Here is a 19,237-nt window from a genome sequence, read left to right as displayed (position 1 = left end):
AAGAATCCTAGGACCGGTTTCGGGGTTTCACCCCTCTTCAGCCAGGATAGCTTGATTCCAATGGCATGGAGAGCACGGGACTCACGTCTGAGCATACCCGTCACACTCGGGGGGACCAATACAAAAACAACAATTGATGGACAGAATGCAGAACAATGTCATACATTCACCCCAGTACAGAGATCTGGGCCTAAATCCATCGTTTTTTTGCTCACCATGCCATTCCAGTTTGAACCCAGCCATATGCAAATCAGTCTTGACCCTGTGCCTCATGGGAACAGTCCAGCCCGAACTGCCAAGCCAGGTCCTCCCTGGACTGGAAACAAGGATCCTAGTACCGGTTTCGGGGTTTCACCCCTCTTCCGCCAGGATACCTTGATTCCAATGGCATGGAGAGCACGGGACTCACGTCTGAGCATACCCGTCACACTCGGGGTGACAAATGCAAAAACAACAATTGATGGACAGAATGCAGAACAATGTCATACATTCACCCCAGTACAGAGATCTGGGCCTAAATCCATCGTTTTTTTGCTCACCATGCCATTCCAGTTTGAACCGAGCCATATGCAAATCAGTCTTGACCCTGTGCCTCATGGGAACAGTCCAGCCCGAACTGCCAAGCCAGGTCCTCCCTTGACTGGAAACAAGCATCTTAGGACCGGTTTCACGGTTTCACCCCTCTTCAGCCAGGATAGCTTGATTCCAATGGCATGGAGAGCACGGAACTCACGTCTGAGCATACCCGTCCCACTCGGGGTGACAAATGCAAAAACAACAATTGATGGACAGAATGCAGAACAATGTCATACATTCACCCCAGTACAGAGATCTGGGCCTAAATCCATCGTTTTTTTGCTCACCATGCCATTCCAGTTTGAACCGAGCCATATGCAAATCAGTCTTGACCCTGTGCCTCATGGGAACAGTCCAGCCCGAACTGCCAAGCCAGGTCCTCCCTTGACTGGAAACAAGCATCTTAGGACCGGTTTCACGGTTTCACCCCTCTTCAGCCAGGATAGCTTGATTCCAATGGCATGGAGAGCACGGGACTCACGTCTGAGCATACCCGTCCCACTCGGGGTGACAAATGCAAAAACAACAATTGATGGACAGAATGCAGAACAATGTCATACATTCACCCCAGTACAGAGATCTGGGCCTAAATCCATCGTTTTTTTGCTCACCATGCCATTCCAGTTTGAACCCAGCCATATGCAAATCAGTCTTGACCCTGTGCCTCATGGGAACAGTCCAGCCCGAACTGCCAAGCCAGGTCCTCCCTGGACTGGAAACAAGCATCCTAGGACCGGTTTCGAGGTTTCACCCCTCTTTAGCCAGGATAGCTTGATTCCAATGGCATGGAGAGCACGGGACTCACGTCTGAGCATACCCGTCCCACTCGGGGTGACAAATGCAAAAACAACAATTGATGGACAGAATGCAGAACAATGTCATACATTCACCCCAGTAAAGAGATCTGGGCCTAAATCCATCGTTTTATTGCTCACCATGCCATTCCAGTTTGAACCCAGCCATATGCAAATCAGTCTTGACCCTGTGCCTCATGGGAACAGTCCAGCCCGAACTGCCAAGGCAGGTCCTCCCTGGACTGGAAACAAGCATCCTAGGACCGGTTTCGGGGTTTCACCCCTTTTCAGCCAGGATAGCTTGATTCCAATGGCATGGAGAGCACGGAACTCACGTCTGAGCATACCCGTCCCACTCGGGGTGACAAATGCAAAAACAACAATTGATGGACAGAATGCAGAACAATGTCATACATTCACCCCAGTACAGAGATCTGGGCCTAAATCCATCGTTTTTTTGCTCACCATGCCATTCCAGTTTGAACCCAGCCATATGCAAATCAGTCTTGACCCTGTGCCTCATGGGAACAGTCCAGCCCGAACTGCCAAGCCAGGTCCTCCCTGGACTGGAAACAAGCATCCTAGGACCGGTTTCGGGGTTTCACCCCTCTTCCGCCAGGATAGCTTGATTCCAATGGCATGGAGAGCACGGGACTCACGTCTGAGCATACCCGTCACACTCGGGGTGACAAATGCAAAAACAACAATTTCTGGACAGAATGCAGAACAATGTCATACATTCACCCCAGTACAGAGATCTGGGCCTAAATCCATCGTTTTTTTGCTCACCATGCCATTCCAGTTTGAACCCAGCCATATGCAAATCAGTCTTGACCCTGTGCCTCATGGGAACAGTCCAGCCCGAACTGCCAAGCCAGGTCCTCCCTGGACTGGAAACAAGCATCCTAGGACCGGTTTCGGGGTTTCACCCCTCTTCAGCCAGGATAGCTTGATTCCAATGGCATGGAGAGCACGGGACTCACGTCTGAGCATACCCGTCCCACTCGGGGTGACAGATGCAAAAACAACAATTGATGGACAGAATGCAGAACAATGTCATACATTCACCCCAGTACAGAGATCTGGGCCTAAATCCATCGTTTTTTTGCTCACCATGCCATTCCAGTTTGAACCCAGCCATATGCAAATCAGTCTTGACCCTGTGCCTCATGGGAACAGTCCAGCCCGAACTGCCAAGCCAGGTCCTCCCTGGACTGGAAACAAGCATCCTAGGACCGGTTTCGGGGATTCACCCCTCTTCAGCCAGGATAGCTTGATTCCAATGGCATGGAGAGCACGGGACTCACGTCTTAGCATGCCCGTCCCACTCGGGGTGACAAATGCAAAAACAAAAATTGATGGACAGAATGCAGAACAATGTCATACATTCACCCCAGTACAGAGATCTGGGCCTAAATCCATCGTTTTTTTGCTCACCATGCCATTCCAGTTTGAACCCAGCCATATGCAAATCAGTCTTGACCCTGTGCCTCATGGGAACAGTCCAGCCCGAACTGCCAAGCCAGGTCCTCCCTGGACTGGAAACAAGGATCCTAGGACCGGTTTCGGGGTTTCACCCCTCTTCAGCCAGGATAGCTTGATTCCAATGGCATGGAGAGCACGGGACTCACGTCTGAGCATACCCGTCCCACTCGGGGTGACAAATGCAAAAACAACAATTGATGGACAGAATCCTCCCTGGACTGGAAACAAGCATCCTAGGACCGGTTTCGGGTTAAGTTGGCAGGGTATGCTCAGACGTGAGTCCCTTGCTCACTTTGCCACTGGATTCAAGCAAGCCTGGCTGAAGACGGCTGAAATGCCAGAAACCGGTGCTAGGAAGCTTGTTTCCGGTCCAGGGAAGGCATGGCTTGGCAGTTCGGGCTGGACTGTTCCCATGAGGCACAGGGTCAGACTGATTTGCATATGGCTATGTCTGAACTGGGGTGGCAAAGTGGGCTAAAGAACGGTGATGGATCAAACCCAGATCTGTTGACTGGGTGTGAGTGTTTGATTGCTTCTGATGCTCCGTCCATCACCACCCCCTTTTGTACCGCTTTGTTCGCCATAAGTTGGCAGGGTATGCTCGGACGTGAGTCCCTTGCTCACTTTGCTACTGGATTCAAGCAAGCCTGGCTGAAGACGGCTGAAATGCCAGAAACCGGTCCTAGGAAGCTAGTTTCCGGTCCAGGGAAGGCATGGCTTGGCAGTTCGGGCTGGACTGTTCCCATGAGGCACAGGGTCAGACTGATTTGCATATGGCTATGTCTGAACTGGGGTGGCAAAGTGGGCTAAAGAACGGTGATGGATCAAACCCAGATCTGTTGAATGGGTGTGAGTGTTTGATTGCTTCTGATGCTCCGTCCATCACCACCCCCTTTTGTACCGCTTTGTTCGCCATAAGTTGGCAGGGTATGCTCAGACGTTTGTCACTTGCTCACTTTGCCACTGGATTCAAGCTATCCTGGCTGAAGACGGCTGAAATGCCAGAAACCGGTCCTAGGAAGCTTGTTTCCGGTCCAGGGAAGACATGGCTTGGCAGTTCGGGCTGGACTGTTCCCATGAGGCACAGGGTCAGACTGATTTGCATATGGCCATGTCTGAACTGGGGTGGCTGAGTGGGCTAAAGAACGGTGATGGATCAAACCCAGATCTGTTGACTGGGTGTGAGTGTTTGTTTGCTTCCGATGCTCCGTCCATCGCCACTTCCTTTTGTACCAAAAATGTCTTCTACTTAAATATTAGAATGAAAAATATTTGTGACCTAACAAAATACATAATGTGTTGTGGCTAAAAGGGCAAAGGCAAGTGTTCTGGTAGCAGCAGCATCCATCTGTTAAAGTTGAGGGGAGCATTCACAGTGAGAGGGGAAGGGGTGGGTGAATAGTATAGCCGGGTCTGGTGACTTAGTGGACTAATGCGTCCACTATAGGGGCCTGTGTTTGACCTCGTGGTCACAGGTTCAAATCCCAGCGGGTCCACTCAGCCTTTCATCCATCTGAGGTGGATAAAAGGAGTAGAATTGAGTTGGGTATCAAGAAACATCTGTTATTCAGGACCTTGATATCCTTGGGTGATAAGTGTGCTTTACAAATACATGTGTTTTGTTAATAACGGGTTTTAGGATTCAAGGAGGGGCTGCATTAGGGAGAAGTAAGGGGTGGGCAGAGTTCAGGGATTGGTAGTGTTAATAAGTAGTTAGGGGTTTCGAGGGTTTATGGAAGGGTAGCATTAAGTAGTTAGGGGTTTCGAGGGCTTATGGAAGGGTAGCATTGAGGAGTAGTAAGGGTATTTTAAGATTTAGGGAAGGGTAGCAACGAGGTGAAGTGAATGGTTTTTAGATTCAGGGATGGGCAGCATTAGGGAGTAGTGAGGAGTATTTAGAGTTCAGGGAATGGTAGAGTTAAGATTTAACAAGGGGGTTTTAGGGTGTAGAGAATGGTAGCATTATGTTGTAGTTCGAGTTTTTAGGGTCCAGGACAGGTGGCATAAAGGGGCAATGAAAGGTTTTAAGTTTCACAGAATGACAGTTTTAAAGGGGCACTACGGGTTGTTAAGGTTCAGGAAAGGGTTGCAGTAACAGTAAATAAGGGATTTTCGGTTGATCGAAGGGCAGTTTTAAGAAATAGTAAGGGGCTTTTAGGGTTCAAGGAAGAGTAGCATTAAGTACATTTGGGGGTTTTTGTGGTTCAGGGATTGGTAGCATAAAAAAGTAGTTAGGGTTTTTTTAAGGTACAGGGAAGGATAGCGTTATGGGATAGTGAGGGGTTGGTTTCAGGGATTGGTAGTGTCAAGGAATTGTAAGGGGCTTTGAGGGTTTTGGGAAGGGTTTTTTTTAAATAAGGGACGGGTAGCATTAGAGGGTGGGCCAGGGATTTAAGGGTTCAGGGATGGGAAGTGATAGGGTTAACTAAAGAATTACTAATGTATAGTTACTACCTTGACAATTTCAACTCAATGTTAATATAGTGGACATTTTAAAAGTCAACTTTATTACAACCGTTGCTATGCAACCAAAGATCCCGGAGATAAGGTAGCTGTATCTCTTTCACATCAACAGAACTCAGTCTTGCTTCCGGGGGAAACGCATCATTTGCCGTTCACTCTGAGCAGATAATTGTAGATTTTCCGAGATGATAATTGCATGAATAGTTTTGAGCAATGGTTTCACACTGCAAAGATGGAGGGACATTAGCGATGGGAATACGGGTTATCCCTGTAAGAATGCAGGTAGTTGGAAAATGGTTTGATCTTACTCAGAGATATTTTGCCGCTGACCCTGCTTCTCTTCAAGTGTGAGTGATCGTTTAAATTGTTGCCAATGCCATTCTTATGCCCCTTTCTAAATGCAGAATTGGTGACCAGGCAGGTCTAAAAGGTGTACCTTCCCTAAAAAGTTATTAACTTTGTGAATGTCTCAATATCCAGTTTTTATGGTCCATAGAATGTTCTGTACTTATCTCAAGTTGTCACCTTGGAATTTGAATCAAATATATGGGAAACTGCAATACTGTATAAAAGCTTTTGTCTAAATTCCAAATGACCAATTACCATCGAGTTGTGACGTCTCTGATCATCTGTATTAAAGAAACGATGGAGCTGCTCAACTGTAATATTTACAGCTGAGTTGAGTTGTGATGTCATGATGACTCCTGGCAGAGCCAGCATTCAAGGTAAAAGACAGGTCACATGGCATAGTTACAGCTGCAGTTTAAATAACGAAGTTTGTTTTATTCATTTATCAATATTTGATTTTGTATCATCTTTATAATGGGTAAATATTGCATTTGCACTTGTTTTAGCACACTCTCATGAGTCTAAACGACTCTAGTGAAAAAAGTTATGAAACAGTAGCAGAGATTACCAGGAACCTGTGAAGATATTCTTTGTGCTTCATAAGGCAAAACTAGACTTGCATCAACTGATCAAAAAAATAGACGACAAAGTCCATCTTAACTATATGTCCCGACCCAAAAAGTGACCTAAGGAACACTCTCCTCAGAATAGCTCACCTACCAAAAAGCACACCACCAATTGTCGCACCTCATTAGAGCATCGCCACTTTCTACCTATAGTCCAGATGACAAGAGGGAGTGCCAGTTAGTATTAAAGAATTATAAAAGGAAATTAAAACAAACAAAAATGAATTACTATGCAAACAGAATAGAGATAGCCAACATTCATCTCGAGAGATGTTCTTAGATGTTATGAACTTTAATAATCCACCTAATTTAGCAACTTCAATTCCCTTGTCACAAACGTTGTGAGAACTTATATACTTTCTTTGAAACAAAGACTGAAACCATTGCTGCTACTTTTTATAAACCGCGTCAGACAGCATAAACATAGTTTTCTCATTTTGCACCAATTCGATCGCATGTCAGAAGAAAAGTTAACAAAAATCCAGCCGCAGATCAAACAGCTGCATTCCATCCATAGGAGTGGATGGGCCATACCCTTGCGCCTTTTCCTGACAAGAAGAGTGTCTGTCAGGCTGAGGAAAGGTCAGCCTGACCAACACTCTTCTTGTTCAGGTCAGGCAGACAAGATGTAGACATGTGCCAAATGTGCAGGCTCCTGGCTGCCTGAGCTGACCTTTACCGTGCTGAAGATGTCACAGCGCCTGTTGTGCATATCTCCATTTCTGCTGATTTGATTTTTGTTGTTTTGGTCTCAAATAATGTATTAAGTTTTGCTCTATTTTTCTACATCGGTGTGGGATTTTTTTTGTAGTGCTTTAATTTTATTATTGTCTGTAGTGCTGCATGAATCCTTTGCACTTTGCTTGTAAGTTCTTGTGATAATTAAATCTCACTTAAGATTCCATCAACCACCCAGGAACCTGAGCTCTTTTTCTATGCTGCTTCTGGAAGAACATTCGTTCAAATAATCGAGAATTGGTTGGAGATCTTTCTTCTACCAGGCGATCAAGGCTTGGAGCACGCGCCCATTAAGTACTGATAAAGAACCACATTCCCTCTTATTTAGAAAGAAAACAAAGACTTGCCTGTTCACGTAAGAGTTATTCATTAAACTTTTTCCAGTTAGCGCCAGGACGCCACTTTGGGGGTTCTTGTGTAGTGCTTCATCAATCCCTTTCAAATAAAAAAATTCAGAAATGCCGCGGTCTAGTCTACAACTGTTGACAAAATATAAGCACAAGAAATCACAATGTGCTGTCAGAAATATACGGGAACACAGAGATGTCCTAATGTAATAGCGTGAAAACAATGCCCCAAAGTTCATGTTACAGTATTAATACTAAAAACATGTACTTCCTGTTCCCAGACATGCATATCAAGCACACACACATGCACTGCCATGCTGTCTCATCTGAGAAAGTGTGCAATTTTGATTGATTCATAAAGCACATCATACACTGGTTGTCCAATTTTGAATGACTGATGTATTGATTCATCCATATAGCGCAGCATACCCTGGTTGTCTCTTAATGCCAAGAGGCACTAGAAGTTAACCAAACCCAATCTGGAAGTCCAGACTGATCTGGGCATGATGTACATAAGAAGAACAGCTGTAAGGGCTTCCCTGTAGGCCATATGACTTCTAGTTTGTTGTAATGCCAAAGAAAACTTTGCAAAAATGTCCACAGTTTAGGGCCCAAAGGCAGAATAATCACCCAATAGCATTCTCTGGTAATCCTCAACTGCGCCTGATCTCACGGACCTCTGAGGATGATGCTCTGAGTCTTGCGCGCCCCCAGCAGCAGTCAGCAGAAAGACTGGTGGACCAGGTAGAGAGTGTAGACTGAACTGTCTGCTCAGTTAAGACTTTTCCTTGCGGGGGAGCCAGGATTACACATTTTTATTCTCAAGATTGTGCACAGTTCAAATGTTTGCGCTTGTTGCCCTCCTGCAAGTTTGTAAGTACGGAGACCCAAGAAAGCACAACTAATCTAGACAAAATGCTTGACCACTGCAGTGTGGGATTTGTAAGGAAACAACACATGACAACAATTCAATCCTATTTTCGGGGGCTGCAGCCAGAGCCCATACAGTGCTGTGAAGGTTTCTATAGCATTGTTGTAGCACAAAGCACTCACTGTGGTACATTTAGAAAATACAAACATGGACAAAGGTTGACATGGCATTTTCAGATTTTGTCCAGAGGGCTTCAAGACCATTGATAGTATAAGCCACGTGTCCCACCATAAGCAACAATACACAAAGAACAGCTATTCAGCACAATATTAACCGGAAGACAATGGACCTACCACCCCCGCAGACCTCCAGGTAGTTGTCATGCAAACGTCCCAACAACTCATCTTATTGTTACATACACAATATATAAAGATTAAAGCAGTCACCTACTGTCTCGTATGCGCACCTACATCGGACCTGCAAAAAAAAAAAATCAATAAAAACAATTTCAAGAGAACTGCAGATAAAACAACCAAGCTCAGGGCCTCAGTTAGAGTTTGACAGATGGGTGTTTACTCTGTCAGGGTGACAGGGTAAAGTACTCCATCGCCCTGACTGAATAACCGCCTGGCAAATTCTGAGCTATCCAGCGGCCCAGCGGACCCAACTGAAAACCTCTCCCCCCCCCCTATGCAGGAGAACACACCATGCATGGATGAAGAATAATTCAGAGGCAGCCACCAAGAGGTTAAGCACATTTAACCACCTCTTTTCATAAATATCTTGTCTTCATCCAGTGCAATGCCTGCATACGTCTTCCCCTGTAAAAGTTACTAAAGATTCCAATTAAAAAGCAACAACATTGAAATGGAAGAAGTGTTCTGGATGCTCAAGCTGCACTCATGATTGTAAACCTGAACTCCATAAAGATTGCACCTGCTAGCCATACGTGAGCTGACCCAACAACGTCTGCCCACCATCATCAACTCATGCAGGATACTTGCTCCAACATCAAAATATATTGCAAAGACTGAGGCACTCTTGCCAAAGCTTCCAGTGCACCATTAACCCAGCCTAGAAACCAGCATGCAGACATCTCAACGGTGCAGCAAATCCCTAACGATGAACCTGACTTAGACAGTCCTCATCACCTGCACACCTTCTCCCCCCAGACCTACACATCTGAAGGACACCCTACAGGACAGGGCACCCAAGCAAAGTGGTATCTGCCAGCTTCCCAGTGAACAGTCCTAAGGATGGCAATAAGAAGACACCAGAACCAGAGAAGAATGGACCAGTGATATCAGCTCAACAAGATGTTAACAGCAACTACCCTCATGAAGACAACATCCTAGCACATGAGATACAACTTGGCCTAAAACTGCTCTACCGTGTTGGTAAAATGACAAAAGCCTTAAGAATGGCATATGCAAGCAATTATGTGCACAGGTGCAACACAGTCAAACTTTGGCACAACTAAGAATCAAATACTACAGGTGAGACTTAAAGTGAAGAAAGCGCTTGTTTAGTGGTGTCAACAAAAGGGGGCAATTGGGCCTGAAGCACAAACCTCCAACACTATGAGGAAATGGGCAAATGTTTTGCCATTCACACTAACTGGGAGCAAAGACAATGAATAATCAAATCTGAGGCAGATCACTGAAGTATGGACATGCAGGAGTTGTCTGAAGAATGTGAACTTTATTGAGGGTAGAAATACTATCTGTGGGAGAACATAGCAATATAACCTATTCTGAAGGAATAGAGGTTCTATATAAAAATTATGCATCATATTGCCTACGTGGTTAAATGGAACGTGGCATACACATACAGACAAGTCCTTTTTTGCAGAATGTAAAAGTGAACTTTTCACTGTCCTTTCCCTATTGTAACGCTTGAATACTAACCTCTTCCAAAACTCCTAGTTAGAGGAATTAGCTCTGCAGTGCTTGCTCAAAATCACTGATAGGATGGGACTGGTGCTAACAAGGATGCTCTGTAGATAGTAACATTTTGGGTACCCAGGGGGTTAATGCCTATTCTCATGATCAGTTCTTGCATAGATGGTTTGGTGGCCTACCCATCAACAGAGGTGTCCTGGTAATCCTAACTCACTTAAAGTGCTACCACTCTTTTTGTTGTGTTCTACTGGGATGCTTAGGGCCTCATTGTGTGCTTTGTGGACCGGGCCTCCTGCTGTGAATTGCCATAACTCCTAGTACCATAAATATATCACAATATCTTTCTGCTTACCCTCCATCACTTCAAAATGGTGAAAACCTCCCACAATTATCCATGCTACCACATTTGTCAAAATATATATTTGTTTTTTCATCTATTGCACAAAATATCTTTACATAATAGAAAATATAAATATTTCCAGTAAACACTACTCAAAAATTCATAATTTCGAAAAATGCACTACTATAAACCCCAAAACCCAATCTCAACCATACATACCAGCATACCACTCTCTCACACATCTAACATTCATGCACGTTCAAAAGGATATCCTTATGTTACCCAGTCAAGGAGAGTACTTCTAGCTTCCTTCCATGAGACCGAGTCTTAGGCCCTAGACCACACTGAATTAAATAGTCCACGCATGTTTCGGTGGCTGTACGTGCTTTAGTGTAACCCTCTTCAAGACCAGCAAACACAAAAGAAAGGAGATGTCTTCTGCTGCTGGATAGAAAGCTTGAAATATCAGAAAAATGTAAAACAATTATTTTTAAAAAACATTTTCATGGCTCACTGGTTACATTACAAAATGATTTCCTTAAGACCACCTATAAAAAAAACCTTTACCGCTCCGGTGAAATATATTTCCATATCTTGCAGATGTGATTCGTATTTATTAGCAGTGCGGAGTACTATCCATTCTGTATTGTTACGAAATGTTATTGCCAATGCTCAATTAAACCTATACCTCTCCATGCATCTAAACAGTGGCCATGAATGCATGACCTTGTGTGAGCTGTGACATTGACCATGCCTACAACACGTGGAACATTTCAAACACTGCACTGCAGATTTCTCACAGTGCATAGACGGTTAGTGAGTATTAACACTTTACCCACGTTTGGTTGTGGGATAGTTGAGCGGACACAGCTCCCCTTGAATACAATAGTTCGTAGGCTAGGAATGTAATGCACAACACTGGGATGGACTGGTGGCTTCCCCAGCTGTCTTGGGACATTTTGGAATGTATTGTGGACAACATTATAATGGGTACAGATGGCGCACAATGCCCAAATTGTAGCCTGTACTTTCTGAATAATCGCAGTGTTCAATGTGATGTGTATTGCGATGTACCTCCACATGAAAATCCCAATAAAGATTGTTTAAAAAAAAAAAAACACTTTACCCACGTTTTGCAACAACATTCTAGTCCTCAAAAGTCTAACACATATGAGTCTTGTTTATACTTTCATGGTGCTCCAATCAATTCCTTTCCTCTGATCAGGTACACCTCCAATGAGTCTATAGATGGACATGTATGTACACTGTAGTGTTTCCCAAACCGTGGATCATAGCCCACTGGTGGGTCGGGGGCTGATATTTGGTGGGTCGCCAAAGTCAAAGCAATAAATAAAGTGGCATTTAATTTCTGTGTTAATCTTATCGCATTTGCTGCACTTCAAAGACAGAGGTGAAGTGTCAGGCTATGGGGCATATTCACAAGCCCCTATCGCCACCACAGCGTCACTTTCAGTGACGTTGTGGTGGCGATAGGAGTCTCGCCTTATCCAAAAGGCACATTAAGCCACTTGACGTGGCTTAACGCTGCCTTGTAAATAGGCCCTCTTTCACGCTGTGTTTAGCGTGAAAGGGGCGTGCAGTGGGTGTTGTGGTGGGCGTTCCACCGCAACACCCATTGATATTTACACTGCCCCCTATTCACAAGGGCAGTGTAAATAGGTGCTAACACCAAACTTCAGACCAGGTAAACCCTGGTCTTAAGTTGGCGATACGAGGAGAAATGCTTTATTTCTCCTCGTTTTTTGCATTTTCCATGTGTGCTGCCTTGTGCAGCACACATGGAAAATGCAAAATGGCATGGTTTATGTACAGGAAGGTGTCCCTTCCTGTACATAAACATACCTTTTTTTAGGTCTCGCCTACGCAGCGTGCATCCTCTGCATAGGAGGGCCTTTAGCCGTCATTCTTCACTTTTTCAAGCACCGCACTCGTGCTTGTGGCTGCATCCACCTTGCGGGAGCGCGCAGCGGTGTGCCACAAGCACGAGGGTAGTGCTTGAAAAAGTGAAGACTGCGCACATGCGCACAAACCACTCCCGAGCTTGATAAGATAAGAGTTTAATGTGTTTTCTCAGGTGCGTTGTAATCCTTACCCGATGTGCTGTCTCTCTATCTTAATTGAATTACTTTAAAATGAAATCGATTAATATAAATTAGCAATGACGAGCACGAGTGCTTTAAAACAGCTGCTGCTTGTGCTCTTTTGAAAGATGGGAGATTACAGGTTTTCAGAACATGCAGATTCAAGTCTTCACTATAATTGTTTCTTTTATTTGTTCAGCATGTATTTATTTGCATATAATAATGTAGTATCCTCAGAGCATTAGGAATAGCCACGAATCGTTAAAGTCTGCAAACATGTACAGGTTTCATATTCGAACCATTGTCACAATGAAAGTTGAGCTTTAGAGTACTCTCCCTAACTGCAAATGCCTTGAATAAATGGCTGACTCACTCTCACTGACTATCACTCTCTCACACTCACTGACACTGACACTCTCACTCACAGTGTCACTCACACTCACATTCTCACTCACACTCTCACTCTCACTGACTCCTCTAACTCGCTGACAGACTCTCCCACTCTCACTCTTTCACTGACTGACTCTCCCACTCACTCACTCACTCACTCTCTCTCACTGACAGACTCTCACTGACAGACTGATTCACTCATTCTCACTGTGAGACTCTCACTGACAGACTCTCACTGACTGACTCTCTCACTAACTATCAAAACTCTCTCTCACTGACTGGCTGACTGACTCACTCTCACTGACAGACTCTCACTGATACTCTCACTGACTCTCCCACTCACTCTCACTCACTGACTCTCCCACTCACTCTCACTCACTGACTGACTGACTCAGTCTCACTGACTGACTGACTCACTCACTCTCACTGACTCACTCTCAGACTCTCACTGACTGACTCGCTCACTCACTCTCACTGACTGACTGACTCACTCTCACTAACAGACTCTCACTGACTGATTCTCCAACTCTCTCACTGACTGACTCACGCACTCTCACTGACAGACTCTCACTGACTGACTCACTCTCACTGACAGACTCTCACTGACTGACACTCTCACTGACAGACTCTCCCACTCTCTCTCACTGACTGAATGACTCACTCACTCTCACTGACTGACAGGCTCTCACTGACAGACTCTCCCACTCTCTCACTGACTGTCTCACTCACTCACTCTCACTGACTGACTCACTCTCACTGACTCACTCACTCTCACTGACAGACTCTCACTGACTGACCCACTCTCTCTCACTGACTTACTGATTCACTCACTCTCACTGACAGACTATCACTGACAGACTCTCCCACTTACTCTCACTGACTGACTCACTCAGTCTCACTGACTGACTCACTCACTCTCACTGACTCACTCTCACTGACCCACTCTCTGATTCACTCTCACTGGCTCACTCTCACTGACACTCTCACTGACTGACTCACTCTGACTGGCAGACTCTCACTGACTGACAGACTCACTCTCACTGACTGACAGACTCACTCTCACTGACTGACAAACTCTCTCTCACTGACTGACAGAATCTATCTCACTGACTGACTCACTCACTCTCACTGACTCACTTACTGACTGACAGAATCTCACTGACAGACTCTCCCACTCTCTCTCACTGACTGACTCACTCCCTCTCACTGACTGACATACTCACTCTCACTGACTGACTAACAGACTCACTCTCACTGACTCACTGTCACTGACTCACTCTCACTGACAGACTCTCACTGACTCTCTCACTCTCTCTCGCTGACTAACTCACTCTCACTGACTGACTAACTCACTCACTTACAGGCTCTTACTCTCACTGACTCACTCTCACTGACAGACTTTCACTGACTGACTTTCCCACTCTCTCTCACTGACTGACTCTCCCACTCTCACTCACTGACTCGCTCTCCCTGACTCACTCTCACTGACAGACTCTCACTGACAGACTCTCACTGACAGACTCTCACTGACTGACTGACTCTCCCACTCTCTCTCACTGACTGACTCTCCCACTCTCTCTCGCTGACTGACTGACTCTCACTGACAGACTCGCCTACTCTCTCTCACTGACTGACTGGCTCACTCTCAATGACAGACTGACTCACTCTCAATGACAGACTGACTCACTCTCAATGACAGACTGACTCACTCTCAATGACAGACTGACTCACTCTCAATGACACTCTCACTGACAGACTCTCACTGACAGACTCTCACTCTATCTCTGACTGACTCTCCCACTCTCTCTCACTGACTGACTGACTCACTCTCACTGACTGATTGACTCTCTCTCACTGATTGACTCTCTCTCACTGATTGACTCTCTCTCACTGATTGACTCTCTCTCACTGATTGACTCTCTCTCACTGACTAACTCTCTCACTGACTTTCTCACTGACTGACTCTCTCTCACTCACTCTCTCTCACTGACTCTCTCTTACTGACTGACTCTCTCTCACTGACTGACTCTCGCTAAAAGACTGACGACTCTTGCTAAAAGGCTGACTCACTCTCACTGACTGCCTAGCCCACTGACTCACTCTCTTTCACTCATTGACTAACGGACTCACTCTCACTCTCACTGACTGACTCTCTCACTCTCACTGACTGACTCTCTCACTCTCACTGACTGACTCTCTCACTGACTCTCACTCTCTCACTGACTCTCACTCTCTTACTGACTCACTGACTCACTCTCTCACTGACTGACTCTCACTAACTAACTCTCTCACACTCACTGACTGACTCTCTCTCACTGACTGACTCTCTCACTCACTCTCACTAACTGACTAACTGACTGACTGACCTTCACCCTCCTGTTATTTATACCCCCCATAACAAAACAAGCATTGGCATAGCCAATAGGTCCCGCCTTTGGGACCTTAGAAGTATTTGCCAATGCTTGTTTAAAAATGCTGTTTTGTAACTTACATGTGTGCTGCATGAAGCAGCACACATGTAAGTTACAAACTGGCATTTTAGGTTTGTTTGTGTGCAGGAAGGGACACCTTCCTGTACATAAACAAACCTCCCTGCATGAAGACACCCTTGCACTCTGGTGCAAGGGTGCCTGCCTTGGCGCTAAGTTGAGAAACTTAGCGCCATCGCAGGGGGAAAAGCAAGACTGCACCATGTTCTTGTGAATATGGTGCAGCCTTGCTTTTCCAAAGTGGCGGAGAGAGGCGTTAAGCCAAGAAGGCTAACCCCTCTCTCGGCTATTTCGTTGTGAATATCCCCCTATGTCTTCTAACAAACATACTGGTGTTTACAAACTCTTCTAACTTTGCAGTCAGATAAACAAAAGTTAAGTGAATTATGTGACAATATTACTGGGGTAAATAGAGTGTGAAAGGAAAAGATGTAGCGTGTCATTTTACCATAACACACAACAATAGGTAAATACCTAGAAATTAACTGCACACATTCAGCAGTTAGGAAAACAAAAACAAAGCCCATTTTTTTGTAATTCTGAAGTGTGATGGAAATAAAGATCTTAATAGGTTCACAAAAGAGCAAGACACTTTACTGTGTGATGCACAAATAAATATTCACAGAAACCCAGCAGTTTCATCAGTTAAAATGTATGTCTCTTTAATTTTAGTGGTCTTTTCAATTGAACATGTGCTGCCTGTAAATGACAGTACACTAACGCATGATGCTTTAGTTACATTGAAAAATTTCTCCTCATGTCCATTAAAGTTAGGTAGGTCGTGACAGTTAGTCGTACGAAAAAGTGGGTCATGGCTGTAAAAAGTATGGAAATCACTGATGTGCAAGGTTATGCCTATATAGTTTGATCCCCACATACTGACTAGTAACTATAAAATAAAGTAGTTCTACCTCAGTTTGAACTGGAGTTGTCTAAAAAAAAAAAGATTCCATTTAATGAGAATTCCAAAAACATCAAATATTTGTTTCTGATCCTAGTAGTGCTGCGTATATTAGAAAAAGGTCAACAAACACATCTCCGTTTGCAAGAATATCAGAACATTCAGAGGATCTGTAAATATGCCCAAGTTATTCAAAGTGTAAATGTACCCTTTCTAAAGCATATGATGAATTTTCTGAGAGATTACATTAGTGCTTCCTCCAAGTACCTGTTTGACACATCTGGATATGCTCTCATCTTAACATAAGGCCATATACCACGGGTTTGACCATCTGATACATTAGATCCTAAATCCATGCATCAGGTGGTTCCTTTTAGCACCAGACGTTATCTAGGTGAATCTCTCTAAGTCAACGACAGACTGTAACTTTATCAAGTGTCAACCACTGTAGTGATGTTTTCAAACTATATTTGTACAAAAATCAGAGCTAGCAAATACATGCACTAAATGTCAGAAAAGACAGCAATCCTCTTTGAATATTATGCCTGCCAGAACACACTCATTATTATTAATTATTACTAAATACCTACTAAATGAGATACATCGTATTGTGCCACGGATTGCTCCATACCAACCACACTGGACAAACAAATGGGCAAAAGTGCATTTATGGGATTCCCCTTATGTAACACCAGATCATGCGGACTAACCCCCATCTATAAAGATCTGGTGATTAAACGTCGAATTTTCTAATATTCCTAGATGAGTTTCACCCATAATGGACTGGAAGACAGCACATCAGTGATGATTACTTCTCTTCAGTAAGGGAACCAAAAGCGCGTGCAGATCCTCTGAATAACTAGTTGAAACTCAGCTGCCATCTTGGAAATGTCTCCCGACCAATTAAGTTCTACAAAAACAATTTAACCCACATGAAATAATGTCTCTTATACAATATATATTGTTATAGCCAATCAATGATTTTCAAAGAAGGTTACCTTTTTCGTAGTTCATTTTCTATCTCCTAATTCTGCCGCCCCACACGAGTGTTGTACTCGCTTTGGTAACACAGGCATAATGTTGCTGCCATGCTCAGCTGTCTCTAAGATATGCAAGGTTCCTTAAACTTAATTGTAACAATATTATAGGGACACCAAGTCCTTAAAATGGGGATGATCGACTCTTCTCAAGACCTCCCTGCCAGGGATCTCATCAGCTGTGGAAATACTAAGGCAATACATGGATCCTTACTCTATCTTCCTAAGTAGTGAGTGCACCACATATTCTTGTGGATATCAAATAAAGAAGGCCTCATGACTCTGAACAGAATAAACGCTTTTAGATTAATTATGTATTACAAGGTCAAAAGCTTGTATTAAAATTTAGAGGGACAAATCCATTCCATCCAAAGTCAGAGCCCTATATTACCAGAGAAACCTGTAAAGTACATCAGATTATTTAAAATGTCAATTTGGTTAGACCATCCAGATAAAGCTGCTAGTTCAGTGAAGGTACTAAGCCACCTCCCTAGTCTTCCAAACATAACAGAGCCGTCCTGCTCCCCAACTCTTGAGGTATCTCTTCCATAGGTCAAGTCGATTCCCAAATGATTTTCTCATTCAGACTTTTTCTAAAAAATGTAATGTAAATGTCCAAAAGTTCTCCATCTCACTGCGTTTCTTTAGACTTATATTGCAACCTCCCTTGATCATCTCAAGGATCAGCCACGCTAAATCTATTTCTCTATGTCCATAGAAAATACTGTGGTGTACAAGAGGAGCCTGCAATTTATTTTGTACATACTGATGATTTTTATTCCTCAAAGTTGATATAGAATTTTCTACCTTCGTGTTTCACCTCTTAGTAATACAAATATTGCTTTTCTCCTGCTAGTTGCTTGGAATGTGTCCGCAGTGGCTGTGTCTGGTGTAAAACGGAGTCAATCTGCCGATCACCAGCAGCATCCTGCACACCTCAGAATGATGCTGCAGATCAGGTAGGGCATGTTACTTTTGCCATGACAGATTTTCATCCACCTTTCTTTTGTGCACATTTTGACTCAAGATTTGTTGTGTCTGTTTTCAGTTTTATTGCGGAGAGACCAGCTCAGGCGGGGCAAAAACATCCAGTGCTCCAAACAGAGGAAATGCACCTGGAACCCAGGTAAGCTAATAGTCTACAATTTAAATTGATATATTTTTACTCATTATTTTTATCAAATGACTTATTGGTCATGCCATATCATTTTCCTGATTACTCTAACAACTTTTTTTTAACTCTAAGTAGGTAGGATTTTATGGCCATGTGAGGTAAACAGTTTTGTTATTGACTTTGTCAGTGGTATTGGTTGTATCATTTCAACAGATTTGAGTTGGTGGTAGAAATTGGTAGCTACATTAGTAATTTGTTGTGCAAAATGTTATTTATTGAAATTCATATTTCAGCAGCAATGAAAAACGCTTTATGTTGTGCCGTACGGTGCCAAAACGAGCCCCTGTTCAATTTACTGCAGACCCGTACAAACATTACCAACAGGTTTTACCACTAGCAAATATGTAATTAAAGGCACACAATCCCAATGTTACCTATGATTAGGGCCACTGGAATTATGGGGCAGGGGAGGACCAAATTATGTGATATGGTTGGCTAAATTAAGCAGCAAGAAAAGAAAATTTTGCGGACAGTGCAGCACATTTTGTGATAGTATTACTTTTTTTGTTGTTGTCATTTTTACACAGATTAACATTGTCTGGGCAAAGGTTTCACCTCATAGTATCTGTTTAATACACAACAAGAAATAAAAAGTGGCCCAGCAAACTTTTGATTCATCTGAGCTAGAAACAAGTTTTTCTTGATATCTGCAGAT

General features: G+C 43.9%; 1 protein-coding gene across 1 annotated transcript in view; it reads left to right on the top strand.

Annotated features, from left to right (window-relative positions):
- The window catches only part of PLXNC1 (plexin C1), a 464,687-nt gene that overhangs the window by 199,805 nt on the left and 245,645 nt on the right, over nucleotides 1-19,237 (top strand). Inside the window, exons 8-9 of the mRNA XM_085653399.1 lie at nucleotides 18,265-18,367; nucleotides 18,457-18,534. Coding sequence (XP_085509525.1) covers nucleotides 18,265-18,367; nucleotides 18,457-18,534 — 181 coding nt within the window. The remainder of the gene's footprint in view (nucleotides 1-18,264; nucleotides 18,368-18,456; nucleotides 18,535-19,237) is intronic.

The sequence above is a fragment of the Triturus cristatus genome, chromosome 4_1 (assembly GCF_964204655.1).
Source record: "Triturus cristatus chromosome 4_1, aTriCri1.1, whole genome shotgun sequence".
Classification (NCBI taxonomy): Eukaryota; Metazoa; Chordata; class Amphibia; order Caudata; family Salamandridae; genus Triturus; species Triturus cristatus.
This window is presented reverse-complemented; position numbering and strand designations above follow the sequence as displayed.